General features: G+C 39.6%; 1 protein-coding gene across 1 annotated transcript; it reads right to left on the reverse strand.

The window, feature by feature from the left end:
* Positions 1–11,872: 11,872 nt before the first annotated feature.
* Positions 11,873–12,859, reverse strand: LOC126080620 (olfactory receptor 1440-like). Its single transcript, XM_049891804.1, has one exon. It carries the CDS (start codon positions 12,857–12,859, stop codon positions 11,873–11,875), a length of 987 nt encoding a protein of 328 aa, XP_049747761.1.
* Between the last annotated feature and the right edge of the window lie 473 nt (positions 12,860–13,332).

The following is a 13,332-nucleotide window of genomic DNA, read 5'->3' on the forward strand; positions in this document are numbered from 1 at the left end:
CCTGGGATCTGTAGGGAGAGAAGAGAATAAATCTCTATGTCAGTTGTTATCCCAGTTTCTTTTGAAATAAAAAAACTTTCTACTCACACTGAACACAGAACAGAGAGAAATATTGAAGCATGTTACAGTAAATAACCCTGGCTAACTTTGCCAGGTCTGAAAAGGTGACAGCACAGGATAGCTGTTAATATTTCAAAAATTTATTAAATTGTGTATTTATGCAAAATACCCATTGCCGTCCAATCGATTTTGACTCATAATGACCCTATAGAACAGAATAGAATTGCCTCATAGGGTTTCCAAGGTGGCAATCTTTCTGGAATAAGACTGCTACATCTCACTCCCTCTGAAGGGCTGGTGGGTTCAAACCATGGCCCTTTTGGTTAGCAGGGAGCTCTTTAAGCACTAGGTAACCAGGGCTCCTTTTGATGCAAAATAGCACCATCAAATTGCTTTGGAGTAAAATTACATCAACTCCCCCTGGTTACTCTATTTCAGACTAAGCATAGTTTTAATTATCTCCGATGAATAAGAATAAAACCATAAAGCCCAAAAGCATTGCTGTCTGGTTGAATCCGAATATAAGGATTCATAGGACTCATAGAACAGGGTAGAACTGCCCCACGGGTTTCCAAGGAGAACCTGGTGGATTCCAACTGCCGATCTTTTGGGTTAGCAGCTGTAGCTCTTAACCACTATGCCACCAGGGTTTCTGATGAAAAAGAATGGAAAAATAAATTAATTACGAGAAGCAGAGCAGTATTTGGCTCCACCATTTATTAGTGTTGTGATTTTTGGCAAATTAACTTCTCTGTGTTTCTCGTTTTTCATCAGTGAAGTGAGAATGATACATCATATGGTTTTTGTGACCTATTTAGTTATGGCAGGTAAAGAATGTGATATAGAGTGTCACATAGGAAACTCTCAAAAATAGAAGTTCTTGTATTAATGATAAATAATGATTATCATACCCTGAAGGTAGTTTGCCAACTAAAAATCTTTGACAGAGAAAAATGGGATTATCTGGAGGTGAAAAATTTGGACTCCATGGTCCTGGTGAAAATTATTGAAAACCTCCATGCCCTCTATTCCTCACTCCACCCATTGGTTAATCCTTGAAATTCCATGTTAGATGTTTTTATTTCAGCTGAAATACCTTGGTTTCTGCAAAAAATTCAAACAATCCCATTGACGTAGCGAAGAGAGAGAAAGGGCATTGTTAGATAAAAAATGAGGTACTGAGCATGAATGCATGAAGTGTCTGGGTTCAATGCATGTGAGAGCATGGATGTAAAGAAAAGAAAAAAGAAGGGGGGGAAGAGTTTCAGGCATGGAAGCCAAGTATTTTACCCACCCAAATACTCTAGTGGGTGTCAGGCTCCCGATGGGTGTGCCTTGGTGAAGTCTGCGCGGTACTGCCTTCTCCTGGACTTGTATGGCGACCGTGCTCTTGATCCCCAGACGTGCACAGAGTTCTTTCAGAAATTAAAGGATACGGATATCATCATATGAGCATTCAGGATGCAGATATTCACTTCCTCTAGGCTCTGTGCTTTTCGGCCATGGTTTCTACCGGCTATTGTTGCAGAAGAGGTGCTTCCAGCTAAAGACTCTCTTAAATGTTTCCTCAGGGTCTAGTGTGGAGAGAGCAGATGCTTTTAACATGAGGCACCATTTTCAGCTAATTAATCTCTAGAGTGGTGGATGGAGAAAACAAATGGAGAAAAGTTCTCAACTGATTCCATTTCTCTACACTATCCTTTGCACCTCATGACCTAATTGAAACAAGTAACAATATTCTTTTCTAAATTTTAGAATCATGTGATCTGGGAGGGACTCTCAAAGCAGGGTGACCATACTGTGTATCATTTGTCACTACACCACTCTGGACATAAACCAAGTACCATCGAGTCGATTATGACTCAAAGAGACCCCAAGTCTGTCAGAGTAGAACTGTGCTCCATAGGGTATTCAGTGGCTCATTTTTTGGAGGTAGATCACCAGGCTTTTCTTCTGAGGCACCTCTGGGTAGACTTGAAACTCCAAACTTTAATTTAGCAGCCGAGTGTATTAACCATTTGTACCAACTAAGAACTCCTTGGACTTGAAAGGGGGTACTTGATTAATAATGATGTCAGGACAACAAGCATAAACCAGATTATACGGTCAGCCAACTTTTTAAAAGTCTTTACAAAACTGTCATTCATTGTGGCTTCAGTGATGGTGCTCAGACTCTGAATAGACCTGTCTGGGGTTAAACCCTGACTTCATACCTATGAGCTCTGTGACCTTGGTCACATTGCTTAATCTCGCTATGCCTCAGTTCCTTGATCAGTAATATGAAGGTGATAACAGAATAACTACTTTATAATTCTGGGGTAATCATAAATAAAACCTGTAATGTGCCTTATACATAGTAAACACTCAATAAATCTTAGCAATTTTATCACTAATATTATTATTGTCTTAATTTCTCCTTTTTTTTCCTGTTCATATTTTTACAAAACTCTGAGATCATATTATATGTAAAGTTCTTTATTCAGGTTTTTTTATACAACATTATTTTGACATCTTTTCAATATTTTATAGATACTATTTTAATGGATCAATAATACCCCATTCAAAGTGTTATATAGCTAATGGTTTCCTTACTATCAGACATTTACCTTGCATTCTATTTTATTTATTTATTTTTAATTAATTTTTATTAAGCTTCAAGTGAACATTTACCATTCCAATCAGTCTGTCACATGTAGGTTTACATACATCTTACTCCCTTCTCCCACTTGCTCTCCCCCTATTGAGTCAGCCCTTTCAGTCTCTCGTTTCGTGCCAATTTTGCCATCTTCCCTCTCTCTCTATCTTCCCATCCCCCCTCCAGTCAAGAGTTGCCAACACACTCTCCAGTGTCCACCTGATTTAATTAGCTCACTCTTCATCAGCATCTCTCTCCCCCCCCCCACTGACCAGTCCTTTTCATGCCTGATGATTTGTCTTCGGGGATGGTTCCTGTCCTGTGCCATCAGAAGTTCTGGGGAGCATTGTTTCCGGGATTCCTCTAGTCGCAGTCATACCATTAGGTATGGTCTTTTCATGAGAATTTGGGGTCTGTATCCCATTGGTCTCCTGCTCCCTCAGGAGTTGTCTGTTGTGCTCCCTGACAGGGTAGACATCGATTGTGGCTGGGCACCAAGTAGTTCTTCTGGTCTCAGGATAATGTAGGTCTCTGGTTCATGTGGCCCTTTCTGTCTCTTGGGTTCTTAGTTGTCCTGTGACCTTGGTGTTCTTCCTTTGCCTTTGCTCCAGGTGGGTTGAGACCAATTGATGTATCTTAGATGGCCGCTTGTTGGGATTTAGGACCCCAGGCGCCACAATTCAAAGTGGGATGCAGAATGTTTTCACAATAGAATTATTTTGCCCATTGACTTAGAAGTCCCCTCAAACCAAGTTCCCGAGACCCCAGCCCCTGCTCCGCTGACCTTTGAAGCTTTCATTTTATCCTGGAAACCTCTTTGCTTTTAGTCCAGTCCAATTAGGCTGACCTTCCTTGTATTGAGTGTTGTCTTTCCCTTCACCCAAAGCAGTTCTTATCTACTGATTGATCAATAAAAAGCCCTCTCCCTCCCTTCCTCCCTCCCTCCCCCCTTTGTAACCACAAAAGTATGTGTTCTTCTCCGTTTTTTCTATTTCTCAAGATCTTATAATAGTGGTCTTATACAATATTTGTCCTTTTGCAACTGACTCATTTCGCTCAGCATAATGCCTTCCAGATTCCTCCATGTTATGAAATGTTTCAGAGATTCGTCACTGTTCTTTATTGATGCATAGTATTCCATTGTGTGAATATACCACAATTTATTTACCCATTCATCCGTTGACGGACATCTTGGTTGCTTCCAGCTTTTTGCTATTGTAAACAGAGCTGCAATAAACATGGGTGTGCATATATCTGTTTGTGTGAAGGCTCTTGTATATCTAGGGTATATTCCGAGGAGTGGGATTTCTGGGTTGTATGGTAGTTCTATTTCTAACTGTTTAAGATAACGCCAGATGGATTTCCAAAGTGGTTGTACCATTTTACAATCCCACCAGCAGTGTATGAGAGTTCCAATCTCTCCGCAGCCTCTCCAACATTTATTATTTTGTGTTTTTTGGATTAATGCCAGTCTAGTTGGTGTGAGATGGAATCTCATCGTAGTTTTAATTTGCATTTCTCTAATGGCTAATGATCGGGAGCATTTTCTCACGTGTCTGTTGGCTGCCTGAATATCTTCTTTAGTGAAATGTGTGTTCATATCCTTTGCCCACTTCTTGATTGGGTTGTTTGTCTTTTTGTGGTTGAGTTTTGACAGAATCATGTAGATTTTAGAGATCAGGGGCTGGTCTGAGATGTCATAGCTGAAAATTCTTTCCCAGTCTGTAGGTGGTCTTTTTACTCTTTTGGTGAAGTCTTTAGATGAGCATAGGTGTTTGATTTTTAGGAGCTCCCAGTTATCTGGTTTCTCTTCATCACTTTTGGTAATGTTTTGTATTCTGTTTATGCCCTGTATTAGGGCTCCTAGGGTTGATCCTATTTTTTCTTCCATGATCTTTATCGTTTTGGTCTTTATGTTTAGGTCTTTGATCCGCTTGGAGTTAGTTTTTGTGCATGGTGTGAGGTATGGGTCCTGTTTCATTCTTTTGCAAATGGATATCCAGTTATGCCAGCACCATTTGTTAAAAAGACTATCATTTCCCCAATTGACTGACACTGGTCCTTTGTCAAATATCAGCTGCTCATACGTGGATGGATTTATATCTGGATTCTCAATTCTGTTCCATTGGTCTATGTGCCTGTTGTTGTACCAGTACCAGGCTGTTTTGACTACTGTAGCTGTATAATAGGTTCTGAAATCAGGTAGAGTGAGGCCTCCCACTTTCTTCTTCTTTTTCAGTAATGCTTTGCTTATCCGGGGCTTCTTTCCCTTCCATATGAAATTAGTGATTTGTTTCTCTATCCCCTTAAAATATGACATTGGTATTTGGATTGGAAGTGTGTTATATGTATAGATGGCTTTTGGTAGAATAGACATTTTTACTATGTTAAGTCTTCCTATCCATGAGCAGGGTATGTTTTTCCACTTAAGTGTGTCCTTTTGAATTTCTTGTAGCAGAGTTTTATAGTTTTCTTTGTATAGGTCTTTTACATCCTTGGTAAGATTTATTCCTAAGTATTTTATCTTCTTGGGGGCTGCTGTGAATGGTATTGATTTGGTTATTTCCTCTTCGGTGTTCTTTTTGTTGATGTAGAGGAATCCAAGTGATTTTTGTATGTTTATTTTATAACCTGAGACTCTGCCAAACTCTTCTATTAGTTTCAGTAGTTTTCTGGAGGATTCCTTAGGGTTTTCCATGTATACGATCATGTCATCTGGAAATAGTGATAGCTTTATTTCCTCCTTACCAATCTGGATACCCTTTATTTCTTTGTCTAGCCTAATTGCTCTGGCTAGGACTTCAAGTACAATGTTGAATAAGAGCGGTGATAAAGGGCATCCTTGTCTGGTTCCCGTTCTCAAGGGAAATGCTTTCAGGTTCTCTCCATTTAGAGTGATATTGGCTGTTGGCTTTGCATAGATGCCCTTTATTATGTTGAGGAATTTTCCTTCAATTCCTATTTTGGTAAGAGTTTTTATCATAAATGGGTGTTGAACTTTGTCAAATGCCTTTTCTGCATCTATTGATAAGATCATGTGGTTTTTATCTTTTGTTTTATTTATGTGATGGATTACATTAATGGTTTTTCTGATATTAAACCAGCCTTGCATACCTGGTATAAATCCCACTTGATCAGGGTGAATTATTTTTTTGATGTGTTGTTGGATTCTATTGGCTAGAATTTTGTTGAGGATTTTTGCATCTATGTTCATGAGGGATATAGGTCTGTAATTTTCTTTTTTTGTAATGTCTTTACCTGGTTTTGGTATCAGGGAGATGGTAGCTTCATAGAATGAGTTGGGTAGTATTCCATCTTTTTCTATGCTTTGAAATACCTTCAATAGTAATGGTGTTAAGTCTTCTCTGAAGGTTTGGTAGAACTCTGCAGTGAAGCCGTCTGGGCCAGGACTTTTTTTTATTGGAAGTTTTTTTGATTACCGTTTCAATCTCTTTTTTTGTTATGGGTCTATTTAGTTGTTCTACTTCTGAATGTGTTAGTTTAGGTAGGTAGTATTGTTCCAAGAATTTATCCATTTCTTCTAGGTTTTCAAATTTGTTAGAGTACAATTTTTCGTAGTAATCTGAAATGATTCTTTTAATTTCTTTTGGCTCTGTTGTGATGTGGTCCTTCTCGTTTCTTATTCGGGTTATTTGTTTCCTTTCATGTTTTTCTTTAGTCAGTCTAGCCAATGGTTTATCAATTTTGTTAATTTTTTCAAAGAACCAGCTTTTGGCTTTGTTAATTCTTTCAATTGTTTTTCTGTTCTCTCTTTTTTATTTATTTATTTAGTTCAGCTCTAATTTTTATTATTTGTTTTCTTCTGGTGCCTGATGGGTTCTTTTGTTGCTCAGTTTCTATTTGTTCAAGTTGTAGGGACAATTCTCTGATTTTGGTTCTTTCTTCTTTTTGTATGTGTGCATTTATTGATATAAATTGGCCTCTGAGCACTGCTTTTGCTGTGTCCCAGAGGTTTTGATAGGAAGTATTTTCATTCTCGTTGCTTTCTAAGAATTTCCTTATTTCCTCCTTGATGTCTTCTATAACCCAGTCTTTTTTCAGGAGGGTATTATTCAGTTTCCAAGTATTTGATTTCTTCTCCCTAGTTTTTCTGTTATTGATATCTAGCTTCATTGCCTTGTGGTCTGAGAAGATGCTTTGTAATATTTCGATGCTTTGGATTTTGCAAAGATTTATTTTATGACCTAATATGTGGTCTATTCTAGAGAATGTTCCATGTGCACTAGGAAAAAAAGTATATTTTGCAGCAGTTGGGTGGAGAGTTCTGTATAAGTCTATGAGGTCAAGTTGGTTGATTGTTGTAATTAGGTCTTCCGTGTCTCTATTGAGCTTCTTACTGGATGTCCTGTCCTTCTCCGAAAGTGGTGTGTTGAAGTCTCCTACTATAAATGTGGAGGTGTCTATCTCACTTTTCAATTCTGTTAAAATTTGATTTATGTATCTTGCAGCCCTGTCATTGGGTGCATAAATGTTTAATATGGTTATGTCTTCCTGATCAATTGTCCCTTTTATCATTATATAGTGTCCTTCTTTATCCTTTGTGGTGGATTTAAGTCTAAAGTCTATTTTGTCAGAAATCAATATTGCTACTCCTCTTCTTTTTTGCTTATTGTTTGCTTGATATATTTTTTTCCATCCTTTGAGTTTTAGTTTGTTTGTGTCTCTAAGTCTAAGGTGTGTCTCTTGTAGGCAGCGTATAGATGGATCGTGTTTCTTTATCCAGTCCGAGACTCTCTGTCTCTTTATTGGTGCATTTAGTCCGTTTACATTCAGCGTAATTATAGATATATAAGTTTTTAGTGCTGTCATTTTGATGCCTTTTCATGTGTGTTGTTGGCCATTTCAGTTTTCCACATGCTTTTTTGTGCTGAGACGTTTTTCTTAGTAGCTTGTGAGATCCTCATTTTCATAATGTTTAACTTTGTGTTTATTGAGTCGTTACGTTTTTCTTGGCTTTTTTCTTGAGTTATGGAATTGTTATACCTTTTTGTGGTTACCTTTTTATTTACCCCTATTTTTCTAAGGAAAAACCTAACTTGTATCCTTCTATATCGTCTTGTACCACTCTCCATCTGGCAGTTCAATGCCTCCTATATTTAGTCCCTCTTTTTGATTATTGTGATCGTTTATCTATTGATTTCCATGATTTCCTGTTATGTGTATTATTTTGTTTATTTATTTATTTTTTAGAATTAGTCTTAATTTGTTTGTTTTTGTGCCTTCCCTATTTGAGTTGCGTTGATATCAGGACGTTCTGTTTTGTGACCTTGTATTGTGCTGGTACCTGATATTATTGATCATCAGGCCAAAAAATCTCCTTTAGCATTTCTTGCAGTCTTGGTTTAGTTTTTGCAAATTCTCTAAACTTGTGTTTATCTGTAAATATCTTAATTTCTCCGTCATATTTCAGAGAGAGTTTTGCTGGATATATGATCCTTGGTTGGCAGTTTTTCTCCTTCAGTGCTCTGTATATGTCGTCCCATTCCCTTCTTGCCTGCATGGTTTCTGCTGAGTAGTCTGAACTTATTCTTATTGATTCTCCCTTGAAGGAAACCTTTCTTTTCTCCCTGGCTGCTTTTAAAATTTTCTGTTTGGTTTTGGCAAGTTTGATGATAATATGTCTTGGTGTTTTTCTTTTTGGATCAATCTTAAATGGGGTTCGATGAGCATCTTGGATAGATATCCTTTCGTCTTTCATGATGTCAGGGAAGTTTTCTGTCAGGAGTTCTTCAACTATTTTCTCTGTGTTTTCCGTCCCCCCTCCCTTTTCTGGGACTCCAATCACTCGCAAGTTATCCTTCTTGATAGAGTCCCAAATGATTCTTAGGGTTTCTTCATTTTTTTTAATTCTTTTATCTGATTTTTTTTCAGCTATGTTGGTGTTGATTCCCTGGTCCCCCAGAAGTCCCAGTCTACATTCTAATTGCTCGAGTCTGCTCCTCTGACTTTCTATTGTGTTGTCTAATTCTGTAATTTTATTGTTAATCTTTTGGATTTCTACATGCTGTCTCTCTATGGATTCTTGCAACTTATTAATTTTTCCACTATGTTCTTGAATAATCTTTCTGAGTTCTTCAACAGTTTTATCAGTGTGTTCCTTGGCTTTTTCTGCAGTTAGCCTAATTTCATTTGTGATATCTTGAAGCATTCTGTAAATTAGTTTTTTTATATTCTGTATCTGATAATTCCAGGATTGTATCTTCATTTGGGAAAGATTTTGATTCTTTTGTTTGGGGGGTTGTAGAAGCTGTCATGGTCTGTTTCTTTATTTGGTTTGATATGGACTGCTGTCTCCGAGCCATCACTGGGAAACTAGATTTTCCAGGTAATCAGCTAAAAAAAATGTAGTCAAATCCCTATCTGAATTCTCCCTCTGGCTCCAGGTATTCAGATGTTAATGGAGCCGCCTGGGGAGGGTGGGGGAGGGATCAGAGAGCTAGGAGTGTAGCACCACAGAATATAGAGCTGATCACCGCGTTCACACTCTGCCCCTGTCCGCCAAAATCCAGGCGGGACGGCTCCCCGGTTGGGACGCTACTCTCTCCACTCCGAGACCAGTCATTTCCTCCCGGGGACTTCTCCCTCCGGTGCGCGGCACCGCTTGCGCAAAGTGGGTGGGCGCCACCCGCACGACCAGATGGGCCAGCCCCCTGGGTCAATTCAGGGGAATATAATTGGACCCCGCGCTCACGCCCTGCCCACTTTCGCCAAAATCCCAGCGGGACGGCTCCCCGGCTGGGACGCTGCTCTCCCCGCTCCAAGATTGGTCACTTCCTCCCGGGGACTTCTCCCTCCGGTGCGCCGCACCACACGCGCGAACTGGGTGGGCGTCCCCCCGCACGAACATGTGGGCCCCGCCCTGGGGTCGCTTTAGGGAAATATAGCTGACCCCCCCGCTCGCGCCCCACCCGCTTCCCGCCAAACTCCCGGCGGACGGCTCCCCTGCTGGGACGCTGCTCTCCCCGCTCCAAGATCAGTCACTGCTTCCCGGGTGCTTCTCCCTCCGGCTGCACCGCTACGCCGCCCGCGCCAACCAGCTAGACTCTCTCCCGGGATGGGTTCAGGGGGGTAGGGCTGGGCCCCTTGTCTGTGCCGTCTGCCCCCTTGGGCTCTGCCCCAGATCGGGCTCCGAAGGTCACCTGCCTGGTACGCTGGCTCCTAGTTCTGAAAACGGTCGCTGTCTGCCTGTATTTGTTCGTTTTCCGTCTCTAAGTCTGTGCTTGTTGTTCAGAGTTCATAGATTGTTACGTATGTGATCGATTCACTTGTTTTTCCGAGTCTTTGTTGCAAGAGGGATCCGAGGTAGCGTCCACCTAGTCCGCCATCTTGGCCCTGCCTCCTCTATTTTATTTTTAATAATATAAATGGAACTCAGATATTAACTATAATCCAATACTTTACTTGCTTTTTATCTATAATCTTTAAGCTTGATTGTTAAAAATAGTTCAGACACAGAAAACAGCATAAAATAAATGTACAGCTTAATGAGTTATTATGAGAACATCCTTGTAGCCAGGTAAGAAGTTAACACTCTTTCATCCACTCCAGAAGCCCTCCATATACCTCACCAATGACAGCCCTTCCTTCCCACCTAAAGGCAGCCTGATTTCATGATAACCACTTCCTTGCCTTTTTTTTTTAAATAATTTTATCACTCAGGTGTTCATCCTTGAATGCTAAGTTAAAATTTGCCTGTGTTTAATGTTTCCCTTTTCTCTCTCTCTCTCTTTGAAACTCATGTTTGTCCTGTGGAGTTTCTCAAAGTCTGGAGTTTGCCGATTGCCACCCCATAGTGTACTTTAATATGTTTTCCTCAGTATTTCCTGTAAATGGGTAGTTAGACATTGTTGTAGGGAGGCACCAGACTTACACACTGCTAAAAATACAACAGAGTTTTCACTGAAGAATAAAATATTTTGTAGAAACAAGAGACACACACAAGACCCAAGCAGGATGCTGGAGTGTCCCAAATTGCAAAGAGTGAAGTTTTTATCAGGCGACACGAACAAAGGGAGAAAATGTGGCAGTCAGCGTCCCTAAAGATTACAGCCTCGGAAACCCTATGGGTCAGTTCTACTCTGTCCTATAAGGTCACTATGAGTCAGAAATGACTCGACAGCAAGGGGCCGTGGTGTTGGTTAGATAAATTCAAGTTAAATTTATCAATCCATCATGGTCTGCACTTTTTATGCCTTGTTTAACAAATCCTCTCTCTGCCCTGAGGTGAGTTGTACCAAATACTTTATTGTGCCAAACATGAATTGTTATCCTTCCAGCTTGCAGTAAGATTCTTTATACCCACTGCCTAGCTCTAAAGACACAAATGCTAAAGTTTTAATTTTTTTTTTAAACAATAGCATACCACTACCTGTCCAGATTTCCATAATAGTTATGACAAACTGAGATATGCTGTCTTGGCAGCCAATTCAAAACCAAGTTTTATTTCTTGATAACAGTACATATCCATCTTTGGTCAAATTAGTGTATCCTTACCCTGGGTCGTCCACTAATAGGAGCATTGGGAGAAGAGTATATAGGAAAGCACATATATAAATCTTCTGTCTGGAAGTGACATATGTCATGCCCAATCATGTTTCATTTGCCAGAAAAATTCACAAGGCCAAGCCTAAATTCAAAGGGATGAAGAAGTATAATCCTCCTCTAGGGTGGGGAGGGGAAGCAGATACTGATGCACAGACACACAGCCTACTACAGGCTAATAAGGTTCATTTTCTAAACACTGCTGTGTATGTTTTGTGTCCTGGGCCCTAAAAGGCACCCCATAATCCATAATGTCAGGAAACTAAAACTGAGAATATAAGGGAACAGAGAAACTAGAGTACTGGAAATGGAACAACGAGAACACAAAGAGTATACTGACACATTGTGAAAAATGTAACTAATATAACTGAACATTTTGAATAAAAATTGTCAAATGAGACCCTAATTTGCTGTGTAAACTTTCACCAAAAACACAATAAAGTATTATTTTAAAAAAAAAGATGAAAAGAAGCATTCTGCACTGACTCTCATTAAAAACACCAGTAATTACTATTCATTCATAGATGAAAGTCTAGCCAGACTCAGATAATATTGTCCACCAATCCTGAAGTGATATTAAACTATATATATTTAAAACCTATTTCATGTTTTCTATCACTTATCTTGCAGTAAATTATGCAAACCTTGTAAAAAAATAATGTCAGAGAAAATTCTCTCCTTCCATCTGTTTAGGGCATCTTTGATTTCCTTGTTTCTGAGACTATAGATCAATGGATTTAACATGGGAATGACCGCAGTGTATAAAATAGAAGCAAGCTTGCTTTGGCTAAGAGAATCATCAGAGCTGGGCCATAAATAGACAAAGGTGCCTGAGCTGTAGAAGAGGGTCACTGCTGTCAGGTGAGAAGCACAGGTGTTGAAAGCCCTGGACCTGCCTTCAGCTGAAGTGATCTTCAGAACAGTGGCAACAATATAACCATAGGATATCATGATAATCAGCACAGAAATCAGTCCAAAGATCACTGTGAGCACAGAAATGATAACTTGTAAGAAAAAGGTATCAGAGCAAGACAGGGTCATCAGTTGGGGCAGGTCACAGAAGAAATGGTTAATGATATTTGGTCCACAGAAATGGAGCTGAAGTAAGGCACACAGTTGGATAAACGAGCCAAAGAAGCCAGTTATGCAAGATCCCACAACCATCTTCAGACAGAGAGTAGGGGACATGATGGCTGTGTAAAGTAGAGGCCTGCAAATGGCAGCATATCTATCATAAGCCATGGTTGCCAGAAGGCAGCACTCAGTCAAACCCAAACTACAGAAGAAGAAGAACTGTACGGTGCACCCTGTAAAGGAGATGGATTTCTGCTCCTGAAAGAAGTCTGAGAGCATCTTGGGGGCTGTGGAGGAAATATAGCATATATCTAAGAAGGCAAGTTTATTGAGGAAGAAATACATTGGTGTGTGCAGATGGGAATCCATTTTGATCAGTGTGAAGAGACCCAAATTCCAGGACATTGTCATGAGGTAGATCCCTAGGAATACTGAAAAGAGGACAATGGTGAGGTTTGGAAATTCAGAGAATCCCAAAAGAATGAAACTGGTAACTGTAGTGTCGTTTCTTCCTTCAGCTATTGCCATGGTGCTTTTAAGATCTATAGGGAAGTAAGAAAAAAAATCTCTTGTTATCCCAGTATGCTCAGGCTATTGAAATTAAATGAAAGATGTTATCTCCAGCTTAAAAGAAAAAAAAAAAGGAAGATGCCCAAATATTTTTATTTCTGAATTTTCGGGAAACTTTTTTATTGAAGGGTAAGCTACATACTGAAAAGAACATCCATATCAATGTAGGGCTCCACCTACATTATTTTTTAAAAACAATATTTCATATCAAATATTTGTTGCTGTTTTTGTTAGCTATGTAGTTGGCTCCGACTCGTGGAGACCTTACATATAACAGAACGAAACATTGCTCAGTCCTGCACCTTTTCCATGATCATTGGTATGTTTGAGCACATCGTTGCAGGTACCCTGTCAATCCATCTCATTGAGGGTTTCCCTCATTTTCACTTACCCTCCACTTTACCAAATATGATGTCATTTTCTAACAATTG

Source organism: Elephas maximus, chromosome 7 (genome assembly GCF_024166365.1).
Source record: "Elephas maximus indicus isolate mEleMax1 chromosome 7, mEleMax1 primary haplotype, whole genome shotgun sequence".
NCBI lineage: Eukaryota > Metazoa > Chordata > Mammalia > Proboscidea > Elephantidae > Elephas > Elephas maximus.